Raw genomic sequence first — 15,289 nt, forward strand, 5'->3', positions numbered from 1 at the left:
TCTCATCAAGATTGTTTGTCAGGAAAAATCAAAATAAATGTATCTTGGATTTGCTAACGTGTGTCTGTGTCTGTAGCCTATTTATAACCATGGCCCATGTGTAACTTTAAATAGAATTCCTTCTGAAGATTATTCCTTATTGACTTGGACATTTTGGTTTGGATTATCGCAACAACAAAAAAAAAAAAAATCAGTATGATCGTTTTTAAATTGAACTGTTTTATCATTTATGTTGTATTTGTATGTAATAGTTCAATATATGTTGGACAATGTGTGTCTGGGTTTGAATATGCTTTGTTGTATTGTGATAATTGTGTCTGAAAAAATGGAAGAAACAAAACAATTGCATACATCTATATACAAAGAAATATGACAGTATTAATATTGTTTTTACTATCGTGAACAGATGTCATAGATGTACCAACCATCAGTTTATAGTTTCATGTACAGAAAGTACAGTTCTATCATCCCACATCCCTGGTAGTATCATGGATTGTGTAGACAGACACCCATACGCAACCCTTTAATATTCTTCATACAGCCATGAGCACATATCGCATATCAAGGTAGATCTACTGTCAAGTACCGGTAGATCTAAAAACACACCATCTGCTACCTCTACTGGTTGCATTTGTCATAACCGCACCTTCCCATAATCCCTTGCGCTAGAAACGGTACTGCCCCGCATCTCCCCATTCCAAAACACGTGGATTCAGCGCTTGTAGCAGTAACCGGTAAGATTGTGACGAGGGTTTGTTAAATGTGTATTATTAAGTGTGGAATGTAACACGTACCTATATACGTATGATCAATTGAATGTATAGCGACTCTAAAGCCAAATGGTGTCAGTGCTGGTTAGCTGGTTTACACTAGAAGTCACACACAAACTTCTAGAAGCTAACACTATGCTACCTAAAGCCACCTCAAATGGAATACCTTTACATTTGTATGTGTTTTACAAGTATAAATTGTAAACATCATAGCTAAATGTTGAAGCTAAATACGACTGTATTTAACCACTTGGAATATGCTGTATATTGTAGTACGGTATTTCAAATATTATGTTAGTCTACCATAATATTTGCAATACAGTGGCATGTTGAATATGACGTCCACATGCAACGTTGACTTTATATTCCTGATAAAGTCGGAGACTATATCAGGAATATAAAGTCAACGTTGCATGTGCATAATATCATTCATATTATGTGCAATCACAACAAGCAGGACGGAAAACTGCCTTAACCTTTTAAATTTGTCATTTTAGTTAACCTCCTCAAATACTGGCTGTGTTTCAAAGAAACATTAACAAGGTTTTTTACAAAGCAAAAGCAAATTTAGTATTCGAGTAGGGCTGTGTATTGCTCTTTACAGAACTGACAGCACTTTGCATTGCATGACAAAGGGCTGTCAGTTATACATAGAGTTGCGAAATACCTATATATCTTTGTGTTTGAGGGTTATAGTGCAGACGTGAATAAAGATATCAACTGGTTGTGATGATCTTAAATTCATTTCGTTATCTGATTTGATTTTATCAGAATAAGATGTTAATAATGTTAGTGATCAATATTTTTCTACAATTTTTCAAAAGAAAATACCTTTTAGATACCTAACATGGCTTTGTGTTGATTCATTTTTCCAGAATCTAAAGCCAGGATGACGAGTGGAGATGTGGAGCGGATGTTGATCCAGTTTCAGGATGAGAGTGGAGAGGTTCTAGGGAATCCCTTCGATGTCCCCCTGGACATCACACCAGACAAACTTCAGCTGGTCTGCAATGCACTCCTGCAGAAGGTAACGCATTCAATTACGTGCCGGACTGTACTGCTGTGCACGTTGGCTTGCTAGAGACGAGATGAGATTTGGGAATAGTTTGGCCCAGGCATTCGATGTATACATCCTGCGTCAAACATCGACTCATCCCCTCCCCTTCATTAATGATGATGTCACTAACGCAATTGGCAACCAAAGGGCAAATGGGCTTCTTGGTTATGCGTAAGGATACAAAGTTCGTTCGTTGACTATTTTTATTATTCTGTGAAAGGAGGACGAGTTAGGCCTCTGGCTAAATGACGCCTACATCTGTACTGTGGACGTTGCGCATCAAACCCAGTGTATTTTGCTTAACAACAGTCAACAGCACCCTAGCCATTCCACTATCTTGCCACACTGACATGGTTTTGTTGTATGTTTGGCAGGAGGAGCCGCTTCCGTTTGCGTTCTATGCGCGCGGGGAGGCGGAGGTGGTGACCAGCCTGGCGGTCTGTGTGAAGGCCCTGGGGATCGAGACGGAGCAGGTCCTCCCCGTGGTGTACCAGCCGCAGGCCGTGTTCAGGGTGCGCGCCGTGGCCCGCTGCACCAGCTCCCTGCAGGGACACACCGAGGCAGTCATCTCCACCGCCTTCAGTCCCACGGGAAAGTACGTCCAGCTGTTCAAGGCTGCCCCTTAATAGACGTTAAGATCTGAGCTTGTTGAGTTATGGCGATTTTAGTCTATATGCCTTGAGCGTTGTGGCTTGAAGCCCTTTGCTGTACTTAGTTTTTGTTTTTAATGTTGTTGTTGTTTATGCAGGTACTTGGCCAGTGGTTCTGGTGACACCACCGTGCGCTTCTGGGACCTGACCACAGAGACCCCCCACCACACGAGCAGAGGTCTGTATAGTGCTATTAGATTGATTCACAAAAGCTTGGCTATAGGCCGGAACTGGGTTGATGCTTTTAGGGATAATCAACAAATGTTCTGCTGTGTAGTCTGTCATTTGGTGGTCTCTTTCATTCAAAATGTCTTGCAATACCATGACTTCATGTCAGCACGGGGCTCTCAGTAAATGCCATGTTGTTAAAAATATACTGACACCTATTCTCACCGTTGCAAATGCATAGTATCTAGTGAGGCTATATATGAGTGTTAGAATAATATCATGGATTTTAGTTTGAAAGCAATGCCCCCCCCCTCCCCCCTCAGGCCACACCCACTGGGTCCTGAGTATCGCCTGGTCCCCGGACGGCAAGAAGCTGGCTTCAGGCTGCAAGAACAGCCAGGTGAGCCTTTGATGACTTCAACTCTGTTAAATCACCATGGTGATGTTTGTATGCTGTGGAAGATATTCAGGGTGCTAAAATGTCCTGAAGTCTGAACCCAGCCTGTGTTTGTGTGTAGATTTGCATATGGGACCCGGTCACCGGGCAGCAGATTGGCAAGACTCTGATTGGACACACCAAGTGGATCACCTGGCTCTGTTGGGAGCCGCTGCACCTGTGAGTTCAACAAAGACCACAATAGACCACCACCAATATATTAAAGACCAACACATTGATTAGATCATAACAGATATATAGACCAACACATTTACCATTATAGAACACAACCAATATATTAAAGACCAACACATTGATAAGATCACAACAGATATATAGACCAGTGTTGTTTTTGGCAGGCATTTTAGATTTAGTTTTAGTCTTAGTCTTTTTGACGAAATGCTTCTTAGTTTTAGTCCCATTTTAGTCATTTCTATCTTTGAAAGTTTTAGTCTAGTTTTAGTCTGACGAAAACTCAAAAGGTTTTAGTCTAGTTTTAGTCCGACGAAAACTCGTCCACCAGCCTCTCTCTGTAGTGTATGAGTGTGTGTGTGCCGTGTGCGTGCATGCGCAGCTGCGCGCGAGCACACGAGCCAGTGTTGCGGGGGGGGGGGGTGGAAGGGTCTCACGTGACGCGTTTTATCCAATCAGGTTGCTTGGATGCTCCCATTGAAACCCATTCTATTCTACGTGAACCACCTACATGTAAGCCGCTAGAAGCAGTTAAAATCGGAGCGGACTAGAGCGGACTGGAGCGGAGTGAAATCCCCGCTCCGGCCTTTGAATTTAAAACCGCTCTGCGCTCCAACTCGCTCCAACGTATTTCTTCCGCTCCGCTCCACCACCCGCTCCCCGCTCCCCGCTCCGCTCCGCTCACATGCTCTCACTAACAATTTAGTCTCGTCTAGTTCTCGTCTGACGAAAATGTCTACATTTTTCGTCACATTTTAGTCTTTATATGGCTTTGGTGACGTTCGTCTTAGTCTCATTTTCGTCATGGAAAAAAGGGGTCTGACGACGTCATTTTCGTTTTCGTCTTGCCTGACGAAAACAACACTGATATAGACCAACACATTTACCATTATAGAACACAACCAATATATTAAAGACCAACACATTGATAAGATCACAACAGATATATAGACCAACACATTTACCATTATAGAACACAACCAATATATTAAAGACCAACACCTTGACCCCATTCTAGAACACAACCATTATATAGGCCATTGTAGACCGGAACCATTATATACACCCCCATAGACCAGTTTGAAACAATGACCACCACATAGACATTTGTTGACCACAACCAATATCTAGACCAACACATGAGAAACTGAGTTGATAGAAGAAGCACATCACATGTTTATGATGCATGGAGCCTTTAGAATGTTATGTTATGGCACTCTACAGAACACTATCGGGGCACTGATGAAAAGGAGCATCCGATACTTCATAGCCTGGGTAGATGACAGTATGATTTCCTCCCCAGGAACGCAGAGTGTCGCTACCTGGCCAGCAGCTCCAAGGACGGCTCCGTCCGCATCTGGGACACGCTCCTGTGTCGCACGGAGAAGATCATGACGGGACACACCCAGACGGTGACCTGCGTCAAGTGGGGAGGAGACGGGCTGCTCTACACCTCCTCTCAGGACAGGACCATCAAAGTCTGGAGGGCCTCAGATGTACGATTTAAGGCTGATGCCGTACCTTGTGTTTACATTAGTTTGTACAATTCATGAACGCATCAGCAGAGATGTAATGTAACACCGTTTTTTTGGGAAGTACTCTGTGATAATGGTGAAGCATTGATCTACATAAGCATGTCTGTTCTATAATACACACAATAGATTCAACTAACTTTGTTTTATTCCGTGTGTGCGTAGGGTGTTCAGTGCAGAACCCTCCAGGGCCATGCCCACTGGGTGAACACGCTGGCTCTCAGTACAGACTACGTGTTGCGGACCGGGGCCTTCGACCCCGCCCACGCCACCATCAACGCCCAGGATGTGACGGGCTCACGTGAGTCCTCAACAGGACCTCCACACATTCAAAGACCTCCTGGCATCTGTGATACGTCCGATGCCTGGCCATGTAACGGCTCCGTAGATCTGTTCTGAAATGGAGTGTTCTCTTGTTCTTGGTTTGATAGTGGAGGACGTGAAGGAGAGAGCCTTGCAGAGATACAACAAAGTCAGGGTGAGTGCTCTTGTGTGTGGACATTGTACACGTGTATATATTTTGGTTAACAATTTTCCATAATCCTTATTAGTATAATTAATCATTTTCCTATTTTAGCCAATATTTAGGGCACCAAATTAGAATAGCCTTGTTTTCTGACACCACTTATGAGTGTAACAAAACTGCATTCCATATCCATCCAGTAGATGGCAGTAGACTGCAGATAGTCTGATGCCTACAGCAACAGAAGTAAAAGTTGTCTGTTAGACGTGCACCTCTTTGACCCACTAACCGTGTCTTCGCCTCCGTCCTGGTGGTTTCCCGGTACCATAGGGTTCCAACCCGGAGAGGCTGGTGTCGGGGTCGGATGACTTCACCATGTTCCTGTGGAACCCGGCGGAGGAGAAGAAGCCCCTGGCCCGCCTGACGGGCCACTGCGCCCTGGTCAACGAGGTGCTCTTCTCCCCCGACACCCGGCTGCTCGCCTCGGCCTCCTTCGACAAGTCCATCAAGATCTGGGACGGACGCACCGGAAAGTGAGGAACAAAAGCAACACACGGACCAAAACGGCTACTAAACTGTCATCATGCAATCATATTAGAGTGTGAAATATTGCAGAAATGACTGATAACTGGTCATTGTTTCTAAGTGTATGATATCTTTAACCAGGCAAGTTCAACAGGTTCTCACTCATTCAGGGTCTCGCCTGGCCAAGAGGCCCAACAGGACGCCATTAAAAAATACTATAAAATACGATGAATAGAGATTAAAAGTACAACAGTCAGAAATAACGGTTGTGTGCGTTGAGTTTTCGGTTGGGACCCCACCAAAACGTCTGAGCACCTTAATATGTACTGGCAGTACGAGTTTGCAGTGCATGCGCTGACATTGTGCGTCCCTGTCAGGTACCTGCAGTCCCTCCGCGGTCACGTGGCCGCCGTGTACCAGGTGGCCTGGTCCTCTGACAGCAGGCTGCTGGTCAGCGGCAGCAGCGACAGCACGCTCAAGGTCTGGGACGTCAAGACGGCCAAGCTGAGCATGGACCTGCCTGGGCACGCCGACGAGGTGAGGCCTGGGACCAAAGGATCAGGGTTTGGTCCCCCTTACCACCCACCACATCCCTCAATGAGCTCACTCTGACCACCTGTTTGTTACTTGTCCTTATTTTGATAAGTTATTCCCTTTTTAACAAGCATTTGAGTTTTGTCTTTTATCGTGTATTAGGGAACAAAGTAACACTTTATAATAAGGTGCCATAATAAAGGGCAAACTAGTCATTACATAACCCTTTATTAATATTTGTTAATTGTTACTAAAATATCTATTTGGCACAAGTTAATAGCTTTTTTCACTGACCAGAGTGTCGCCGAATCATTAATTAATATTTAATTAATGATGAAAAACCTATTAACTTGTGCCAAATACATATTTTGGTAACAATTAACAAAAATTAACAAAGGGTTAGTTAATGACTGGTTAACTATTTATGGCACCTTATTAAGTGTTACCGGGAACAATGGTGTGTGTGTGTGTGTGTGTGTGTGTGTGTGTGTGTGTGTGTGTGTGTGTGTGTGTGTGTGTGTGTGTGTGTGTGTGTGTGTGTGTGTGTGTGTGTGTGTGTGTGTGTGTGTGTAGTGGCGATTTTGGTTTGGAAACTGGTGGGGCCCATGCAGGAAAATATTATAACGCAATCCAGAAATACCACATATTACTACCATCACAACAAAAACAGTAGCAAGTGACAGAGGGGACCAAAATTGCAGCTGAATAATGCCATCACTCAAACGCGAATCTGACGACATATATTAGGCTATTATAGCAATAGCACCACCAAATGGCAGCGTTCAAGATCTCACAATATCAAAACTCAAGAAAACAACAACGTGGCAACAATAAAAACACAACGGCGCACACCCTTTACACAGCAATCAATATACAAAGCCACCACTCACAATATAGCCTACCAAAAAAAGAAGTATGGTTTAAGTTGTATTAAGTTTGCAGGCCACCATACTGTACAATTAACAATGAATCTAGCCTGATAGAGTGGTTGCCTACTCAGACCTGGATAATCCTGGGTGAAAATTTAAGTAAGTTTGGGCTAAGATGGTAATTACCTGTGCTTTAAGGACAGTGTTGTCTGGTCTCCTTTGTGTGGCTGAGGTGAAACACAAGCATTTTTTTCCGCTTGAACCACTCCTGGTTGAACGATCTATTCTTGTCCTTTCCCTCTTGAATAATGATTAAATCCGTCGGGCGATGTGGTCCCAAACGTTTTATCTCCAACTTCTGTTCAAGTGCTAAATCTCAAATGAGACAGATACTCAACACGATTCATCATTTAATGAATGAAACGTCCATTTGTTGTTATTTACTGTAACAGTAACTCTAACTGTAACAGTAACTACGTTAGCTAACTTGCAAGATCTGATCGGCTCCCGCCGTAAACCCCGCCCTTTCTACAAATCAGCCAATGAGAAGAGCTTTGGGGCACTAAACTTCTGGCCCCACCGCCGAAACAGAAGCGGGCGCTGCGCACGCGCTTGCTCGCGCAACAGCACCAGTTTTCTACACTGCAGCAGACAGGGCCATCTCGGCTGGGCCCCACCAAGCGGAACAGACGAGACGGAGCAACAAACTATTTCACACACAACTACTACACTACAACAATTGCGTTCATCAAATTAAAACTGCGGACATGTAATTAATTATTAACAATTAATGTATTATTAACTTATGCTCAATGACATTTTTGAAAAAAAAAAGAAAAGTATAATCGTGCCCTGCACGGCAGCGTTCTCTGGTGGGGCCGTGCCCCACTGGCCCCTAATGCAAAGACGCCACTGTATATATGTGTATATACATATGTGTATATACATATGTGTGTGTATGTATGTATGTGAAATATATAGGAATAACAAGTATGTCTGCATTCGTTTTGTGTCGAGGAATATTCCTATAATTGACAATATTTCCCATAGATGAATAATCTTAATATCCTTTGTACAGGTGTTTGCTGTGGACTGGAGCCCGGATGGACAGAGAGTGGTCAGTGGAGGAAAAGACAAGTGTCTGAGAATGTGAGTTGATCCACCTTGCTCGGTCTGTAAACATCCACACAACCACAAATGTCAATCAAAGGGTTATCAGGTGTCCACTAGCCTCAGAAATCAGACAAACTCAAATCTGGACGGGGTGTTTCACTTTGACCAATCATGTTGCTCGAGTTGGGGAAGTACTAAGATCTGAAAACTTTGTCCAATCCGATTTAATTTCAGTAGGATACCTCCGGAATTAAGCATCAAACAAGGCAGACATCGGCCCCTGGCTGTTTCGGGTTTATTAGCCAGGCTCCGTGCCGTGTCCACCCCCAGAAGTTGTAGAACATGTAGGACTGTTGGTTCTGAGATCTGGTGGCCACGCGTTCCACTTCAACTGTCCATCCCACCATGACGCTCCTCCTGTGTGTGATTTCCAGATGGAGGAGGTAGCCAGGGTGTGGGGCTCTCTCTGGGCTGAAGACTCTCTGGCTTCTGACCCCGCACCCCCGCTCGGAGCCTCTCCCCCCCCCGTCCTCAGCAGGGCGGGGCCCGGGACACGGGCTAGAACCAGCGCCTCCCCCCCCCCCCTGCGCCCTGTGGAGCTCCACCGCGGCGGGCCCGGGGGGCGTCCCCTCACGCCGCCAGCGTGGTCCCAGGGTCTTCTCGAGGGCTCCCGTACCCTGCAGGCGGACGAGTTGACCTGCAGTGGGAATGATGAGCCTTTCCCCCCCCTGCTCCACAAAGCCTTGTATATAAGATTACCCCGAAGCCAACGTAATATCGCAATCGGAGGACAACTTGTGATCCTTATAGTGAGGATTTACCGTATAACTGTAAAAACGATGACCCCCAGAAACAAAACGGTTCCAAGCCTTTACCCCTCTTTTGGGATCCGTGATCCGTGACCTCGGCGTACACTAGGTGAAGAAGTGGAGCGCAGCCAGCAAGGTCAGACTCGTAAACCAAAGGCCTCGTTCCAAAGCAGCTGGTGTCTGCTCCCTCTGGGGGTTATATAGGTGACAGGTTGAGCGCCATGGCGACAGGTGGGGCCAGATTTAAGGCCGTCTCCTGTTAGCTCTTAATCTCCTCCGTCAGGAAGAGTCTCTCTCCTACTGAATTACCTGCCTCTAGCCCACTGAGTACAATGGAACACATTGTTATGAATTTAATGTGTTTTTGGCTTCTGTGTTGTAATGTTTGTTAAGGTCACCTCTTTAGATGAAGTGATGGAAACACCATCACTGAGGTGACTCGATATGCAAGCAATGACCCTTTTGCTTTCAATGTAATTCTCATGGATTTCAAAGCGGTTTGATTAAAAATGTTAAACCAATCAAACTTTTACGACTGTTTTAATTCATCCAGGCACACTCACTCTCTCCCTCCTTCCCTCCACTGGGAGTAGTAAACCATTTTAGTGGTAAATGTTATCCATAAACACATTCAGATTGTTGTTATAACAAGTTTATTCTCAGGCCAACACAAAGTCTGTGCAATGTAGTCTAACAGTGAAGGCTTTTTCACCAGAACCAGATCATTTGTTTATTTCTTGTAACCATGCCAATGGATGTTGCATTGAATGAAAACATGAATAATGACCAGTAAAATAGGCAGGGATCTCCATAATTTATGGAAAACCCTTAAAAACGTAACTGATATGCTGCTGGAATGTAGACAATACATGCACTTGGCCTATGTAGAAAAATAACAAGATATACATACAAATGTGCTACCATACATACACTGAAAAGAGTGGACGAATATGGGTTAAATAATATCATTTTTGCACGAAGGAAATAACACTTCAAATACATTGGTAACGGGTCGAACCGAAGCAGTTTGGCAAAGAGAATTTAAGGACTTAAGTGCAAGGCCGTGTATGGTGGAACTTGGAGGACATAAGGAAGGTCACAGTCCTGGTGGCTCAGTGGGCATAAGTCACATTCCTTTAGTCTCCTTCTGGTTTACCTTTTCTAAACTCCATGGAAGGGGAGTGAAGAGACCAGAGTCCTATTAGTCCTATTATCTATTCAACAGCCAGTTATCAAATACAGTTATACCGTAACCTCAACTTCAACAATGGGTAAATAAATAAATTAAATGGAAACTTAAAAACACTTAATTTTGCTACACGATACCGTCACAATTTAGGTCCAGTTGGTGTGATGTTTTTTTAATTGATGTAGGTTTTATTGAAATGTTTATTAGTCTTCTGAAACCTTTGGCAGGTTTGAACTGGCTAGATTAGTAACCATTACATTTTTGCAATCTTTTAACTGAAATTTAGTTTTTAAAACTCCTGTATCAGTATAATTTGACCTACATTGTATAACCTCTGTTTAAAAAAAATATTTTGCATTTCCTACTCATAAAAGATCCAAACTGTGCAAGGTTATACATCTTGGGAACAAATCTGTGGACTTTTCAGTGCAAAGCCGCTAAATACAAATGAGAAGAAATCACAATATTTTACGCAGATAATTGTGACTAAATTAGTGTGAAAATGGCAATATTATTGTAACCCTACAATGGTTATTAAAGAATATTTTGAAGAGCTTCAGTAAAGTCCTGTTAAAGTAGTGAGATTTTGAAATGTCTTATTTCTGCTGAAAAATACACACATTTGCTTTCCTAGAGGTTATATTATTCTGCATCCACACCAAAATGTTAATGTTGTTTTTAGATAGTACTTTTCTTTCTGCAGGTTTGCATTATAGTTCCAGTGTTTTGAACCAGTCTACCACTCATAAAATCCCTTTAGTATCCTGCGCCCTTATTCTATAAGCTAATTAGATGTTGACGTCAGAATCAGGAAATTGGCCAATTACTGTTCTATCCGTTTAAAAATCGGTTAAATTTATTTTTAAAAGCCCTGCCTTTGCACTGCCAATCAAAGTAGAGTCATTTACGGCGTAGCCCAGTTTTGGAAATCCATTCTAGTTTAACTGAGTTGTGGAATGCACGTGCTATTAAATACATGCATTTGGAATGGGATTTTTACTGTCCACTCTTCTCTTGGATCATGTAACCAATCTCACCGGATCTATCACAACCCAATTATTATTGAATAATCAAGAGAGCCGTTGAGTCACACTAATGCTTTGATATTGTCAATGGGGCTTAGTAGGGCGCTGCATACTAGGATAGTAGAATGAGGCAGGTTGGACATTGCTTCCAATCCCTGGTCTGTGCTTTGTTTTGAATCCTCTTTGTGTTTCCGACCTGCTTCGCTCCATCACTGGGTCTTCCACACGTTGTTCAGCAGCTTGACCACCTCCTCGTAGATGACGAAGACGATGGCCACGTCCAGACACACTCGGCCCAGCCGGGGAACCGTGCCTTTGTAGAACCTGGGGGAGGTGGGGTTCAAGTACAGTCAGTGACCTGCAGTCTTATGTATGTCATAGATATAGAACACATAGAACCATTAAATGGAAAAAAGATGTTGGTTAGGATCACTCACGCTTGTGGTCCTTCGTGTTTTAATATCTGGAAGGCACAGTCCAGTGTGCTCTTGTACCTATGAGCTTCCAAGCCCTACAGAAAACACACAACGTGTTAACATTAGGCCGCCACAATAAGACCTATGGTAGGATAGGTTGTCTTCAGGTGCGTGGAGGCGGATGCTCACCTGCATTCGCGTCTTCACCACATCCAGCGGGGTGTTGCCAAAAACACTGGCCGCTCCGGCCGTCGCTCCGAATATCGCCGTGACAACCGGGTGCATTTCCCGCCTCGGGTCGTCCCCTTGAATCAATTGTACAATTATTTAAAAGCAAATAAACCAACAAACACATTGCAAAAAATAATAACGTATTAATAACAAACGGATATTAACTGAAAATGTACGGCGCAATTGTGGTACCTTTGTACCAGTTCCGGAGCGAGTTCATTACATAGAAGCGGATGGCCTGGTTGCTTCCTTGTTTTAGCACTGTCGCAGTCAGGCCCTGATACGTCCCCCTCACACCTAGAAATCAATACAAAATCAATTTAAGACAGCTTCCACTGCCATTTCATGCTGACCAAACACAAGAGCCGGCCAGAAACCCAGGGTGCGAATAAATTTAAAAAAGACGACGCAGGAGAACAAGCATTCGGTGTTTACTCCACCTACGTTCATTTCCCTCACCCGTATAGCAGTCACAATCAAGATGGCCGCTAGGTGAATGTTGCCCATGGAGAGCTGGGTGGTCTTACCCTGCTCTTTGATGATCTCGCTGACACCATGGAAGAATCCTCTGTAGCGCGGCCTCAGAGAACACTGGTCGTGGATCAGCTTCACCTGTCAGGTGATTGGGGGAGGATGTTACCCATAGACATGGCGCATGGCTAAACTTAATTAATTAATTCAATCGAATTACATGCAATTCATTAATATGCAGGTAGGGCCATGCATCTTGCTCAAGGATGCCATCAGATCGGACATTGGGGTTTGATCCAGTAACCTTTTTCTGGATGTCGATGAACAGGCTGACTGCTAGAATATTCTGCCTCAAAGGTTATCCTTATTATTCTTGGTTGGGATGTCATGCACGTCCAGTGGGGCTTGGTGATGCACTCACAAAACAAGCTAAACGCTCAAATTGTGTCTCAGGGTTGAACCAACCACCGGCAGATTTGCAAGGCAGTGCAGGGTATTCATCAACATGGAGACGCTCGACCAAGGCAGGAAGGAGAACAGAAGCCCCGCCCACCTTGAGTGTTTCCATTGGACAGACCACCACCACGGCCTCCGCTATCCCCGCGCCGAGTCCACACAGCAGACTCCGCGTGTTGTCCAGGCGACCGGTAGCATCCCGCATCGGGTTGCTCAGCACCTCAAAGGTGCCGAATCTGAGAGGAAAAGAAGAGGTAGAGTGAAGCTACCGCTACTACTTACTGTATGGAATGTCAACATCCAGTATGTCTTACAAAAGCAGGTCACAGTGATTGCACAGTAGTAATAGTGCCAAAAAAGCGGCCCACACAATCTGGGCACCGACCTCACTGCAGACTTGGGGATGGATCCATAGAGCAGGGAGCTGAGGCCGCGATACAGCCCTCTGAGGCCGTGGTCCTGAACCGTCAGCTTGACACAGTCACCTACAATCGATAAGTACACACACAAACCATCTGTCACTGCACCCTGCGACACACAACGCATACACCCTGAGCCACAACGCATGGCTCCAGCGATGGATCCCTCGGCAGATACAATGCGTGCATCCATCGACGTACGTACCTAGCAGCAATAAATTGCTTCCCCACTGCGATGCGAAGGCATTCATTCTGCAACACCATGCAACTACAGCTGGCAAAGCCATGCGTCGACATTAGTGCAGCCAGCGACACAGTGTCTGAACCATGCGACACAACGAACGCATGCATACATATTGTGGTGGAGAGCGGGGTAGGTGTAAGATGTCCTACCGATGCCTCTGTATCTGGGTGGGTTGGCCCTCCCGTCCAGCTGCAGCTGGGTCTTCACGTACTCCGTGGGGAAGGTGATGCAGATCTCTATGCCTCCTGCGATACCGCCTGTAAGGGAGAGAGAGCCAGGGAGTGACTGTGTTTATCTGTCCACATGGTGGGAAGATCTGTTCTTCAACGTTCTATTATTACAGCCATCATTCATTGGTTGGCTGCGCTTTGGCGTTGAGACGTTAAAAATATATATATATAATAGGGACGTATGACCGATATGTCTACATAATGACAGGGGAGCTACTTCAGTTTCACTGTCTGTCGCTTTGGATGTCAGTGACTTAGATACATGCTCTGCATTGTCTAGGTAATTAATCATTTAAGATGCATCCACAGATCCTAAGCAGGGAACGAATAAGTTATAAATGAATGCATTGATCACACAGAGTGTGATCAATGTATTCTGATACACTAATGAAAGATAGATAGATGATACATTGTAATTACAGAAAACCGATATTACATTGCATCAGATGATTCCTTAGTGCGTTTTCGACCTAGTTCGGTTGAGCAGCTTAATCGGCGACAGACGAGGTGATTCGGTTGCTAGTGATGGGGCAGACATGGTTATAGACATACTGGGGAATCCTATTCTGCAAGTATACCTGCAAGAATTGCCTTCCCCGGGTGGGTCAATTTCCTTCCTCCGATTGAAGCCGCTGCCAGGGTTCGCCTTGCTCCATACGCCTGGTAACCGGCGACGGGTAGAGGGCTCAACCCCGCCGCGGCATTCCGAGAACCCAAACATTGGGTTGGGGGTGACAGTGATGTGGTCAGGCATCCACTGTTGCCAGCGTGCCTCTCGCATGGGCCCTCGCGTACCGAAAACGGCTTCAGTAGCGAAGACATGTTTATGTCAAGGGACAAAAAACTGTCAACAGACGGGGATTGTCCGTCAATAATAGCGCTGGTCCAGCGAGGACAATGTCGGACAGACAGTCAACAACATACAGACACCCCGGTGTGGGTTCATGAATATTAAAATAGTAGTCGCGTCGACGCAACACGCCATTGGCTCACACTTGCAGTTTTTTTCCGGGTAATTCCATCACGTGTCCAGCATGACATTTTTCATAACCAATCGCATCCATGGTCTGGTGATCTGAATTTTCTAAATACAATAAATAAACTATAGGCTGAATGCATTTTTGTAAAGGTTAATTTAAAACCCAACTTTCATGATTAGTTACAATCTCGTTTAAAACCTGTCGTCATACCGAGACACATGTGACAGTTGTATGAGTTTGTGTGTGTGATTTTCTCGCAATCCTAACGTCAATCCCGTTCCCTTTAAATTGTGCCCCATAACGGAACTGGGTCATGCATTATATTCCCCCCGGTGGGTGTGACCCTAGACGTCGTCTATGGTTAAATCTCATTGATGTCAAATATCACAGAGGAAAATTAAACAGCCAAATATAGCGCAAAATAGAGATTATTCCTTATCCTTAGAAAGCGTCTTTTTTTTTCTTCTTTGGATTGGTTCCATGTTTTGTTTTATGTTAACACTATTCAAC

The 15,289-nt window shown here is 44.5% G+C and overlaps 3 protein-coding genes across 4 annotated transcripts in view; 2 read left to right on the plus strand and 1 right to left on the minus strand.

Moving 5' to 3' along the window:
• LOC130385249 (glutamate receptor 4) overlaps window positions 1–15,289 on the plus strand; it is a 1,260,456-nt gene that overhangs the window by 1,026,760 nt on the left and 218,407 nt on the right. The gene's annotated exons all lie outside the window — the stretch shown is intronic.
• nle1 (notchless homolog 1 (Drosophila)) lies at window positions 643–9,664 on the plus strand. The gene is made up of 13 exons (XM_056593709.1): window positions 643–734; window positions 1,646–1,797; window positions 2,202–2,422; window positions 2,576–2,655; window positions 2,969–3,045; window positions 3,164–3,261; window positions 4,577–4,769; window positions 4,971–5,106; window positions 5,237–5,283; window positions 5,599–5,801; window positions 6,171–6,330; window positions 8,275–8,345; window positions 8,744–9,664. Exons 2-13 carry the CDS (start codon window positions 1,660–1,662, stop codon window positions 8,754–8,756), a joined length of 1,437 nt encoding a protein of 478 aa, XP_056449684.1. The 5' UTR covers window positions 643–734; window positions 1,646–1,659; the 3' UTR covers window positions 8,757–9,664.
• Window positions 9,719–14,771, minus strand: slc25a1a (solute carrier family 25 member 1a). Its single transcript, XM_056593743.1, has 9 exons — window positions 14,378–14,771; window positions 13,719–13,826; window positions 13,292–13,391; window positions 13,004–13,142; window positions 12,507–12,591; window positions 12,172–12,276; window positions 11,938–12,053; window positions 11,770–11,843; window positions 9,719–11,656 (listed from the first exon to the last, which is right to left on the minus strand). The coding sequence occupies exons 1-9, from the start codon at window positions 14,619–14,621 to the stop codon at window positions 11,542–11,544; spliced, it is 1,086 nt and encodes a 361-aa protein (XP_056449718.1). The 5' UTR covers window positions 14,622–14,771; the 3' UTR covers window positions 9,719–11,541.

The sequence above is a fragment of the Gadus chalcogrammus genome, chromosome 7, assembly GCF_026213295.1.
Source record: "Gadus chalcogrammus isolate NIFS_2021 chromosome 7, NIFS_Gcha_1.0, whole genome shotgun sequence".
NCBI lineage: Eukaryota > Metazoa > Chordata > Actinopteri > Gadiformes > Gadidae > Gadus > Gadus chalcogrammus.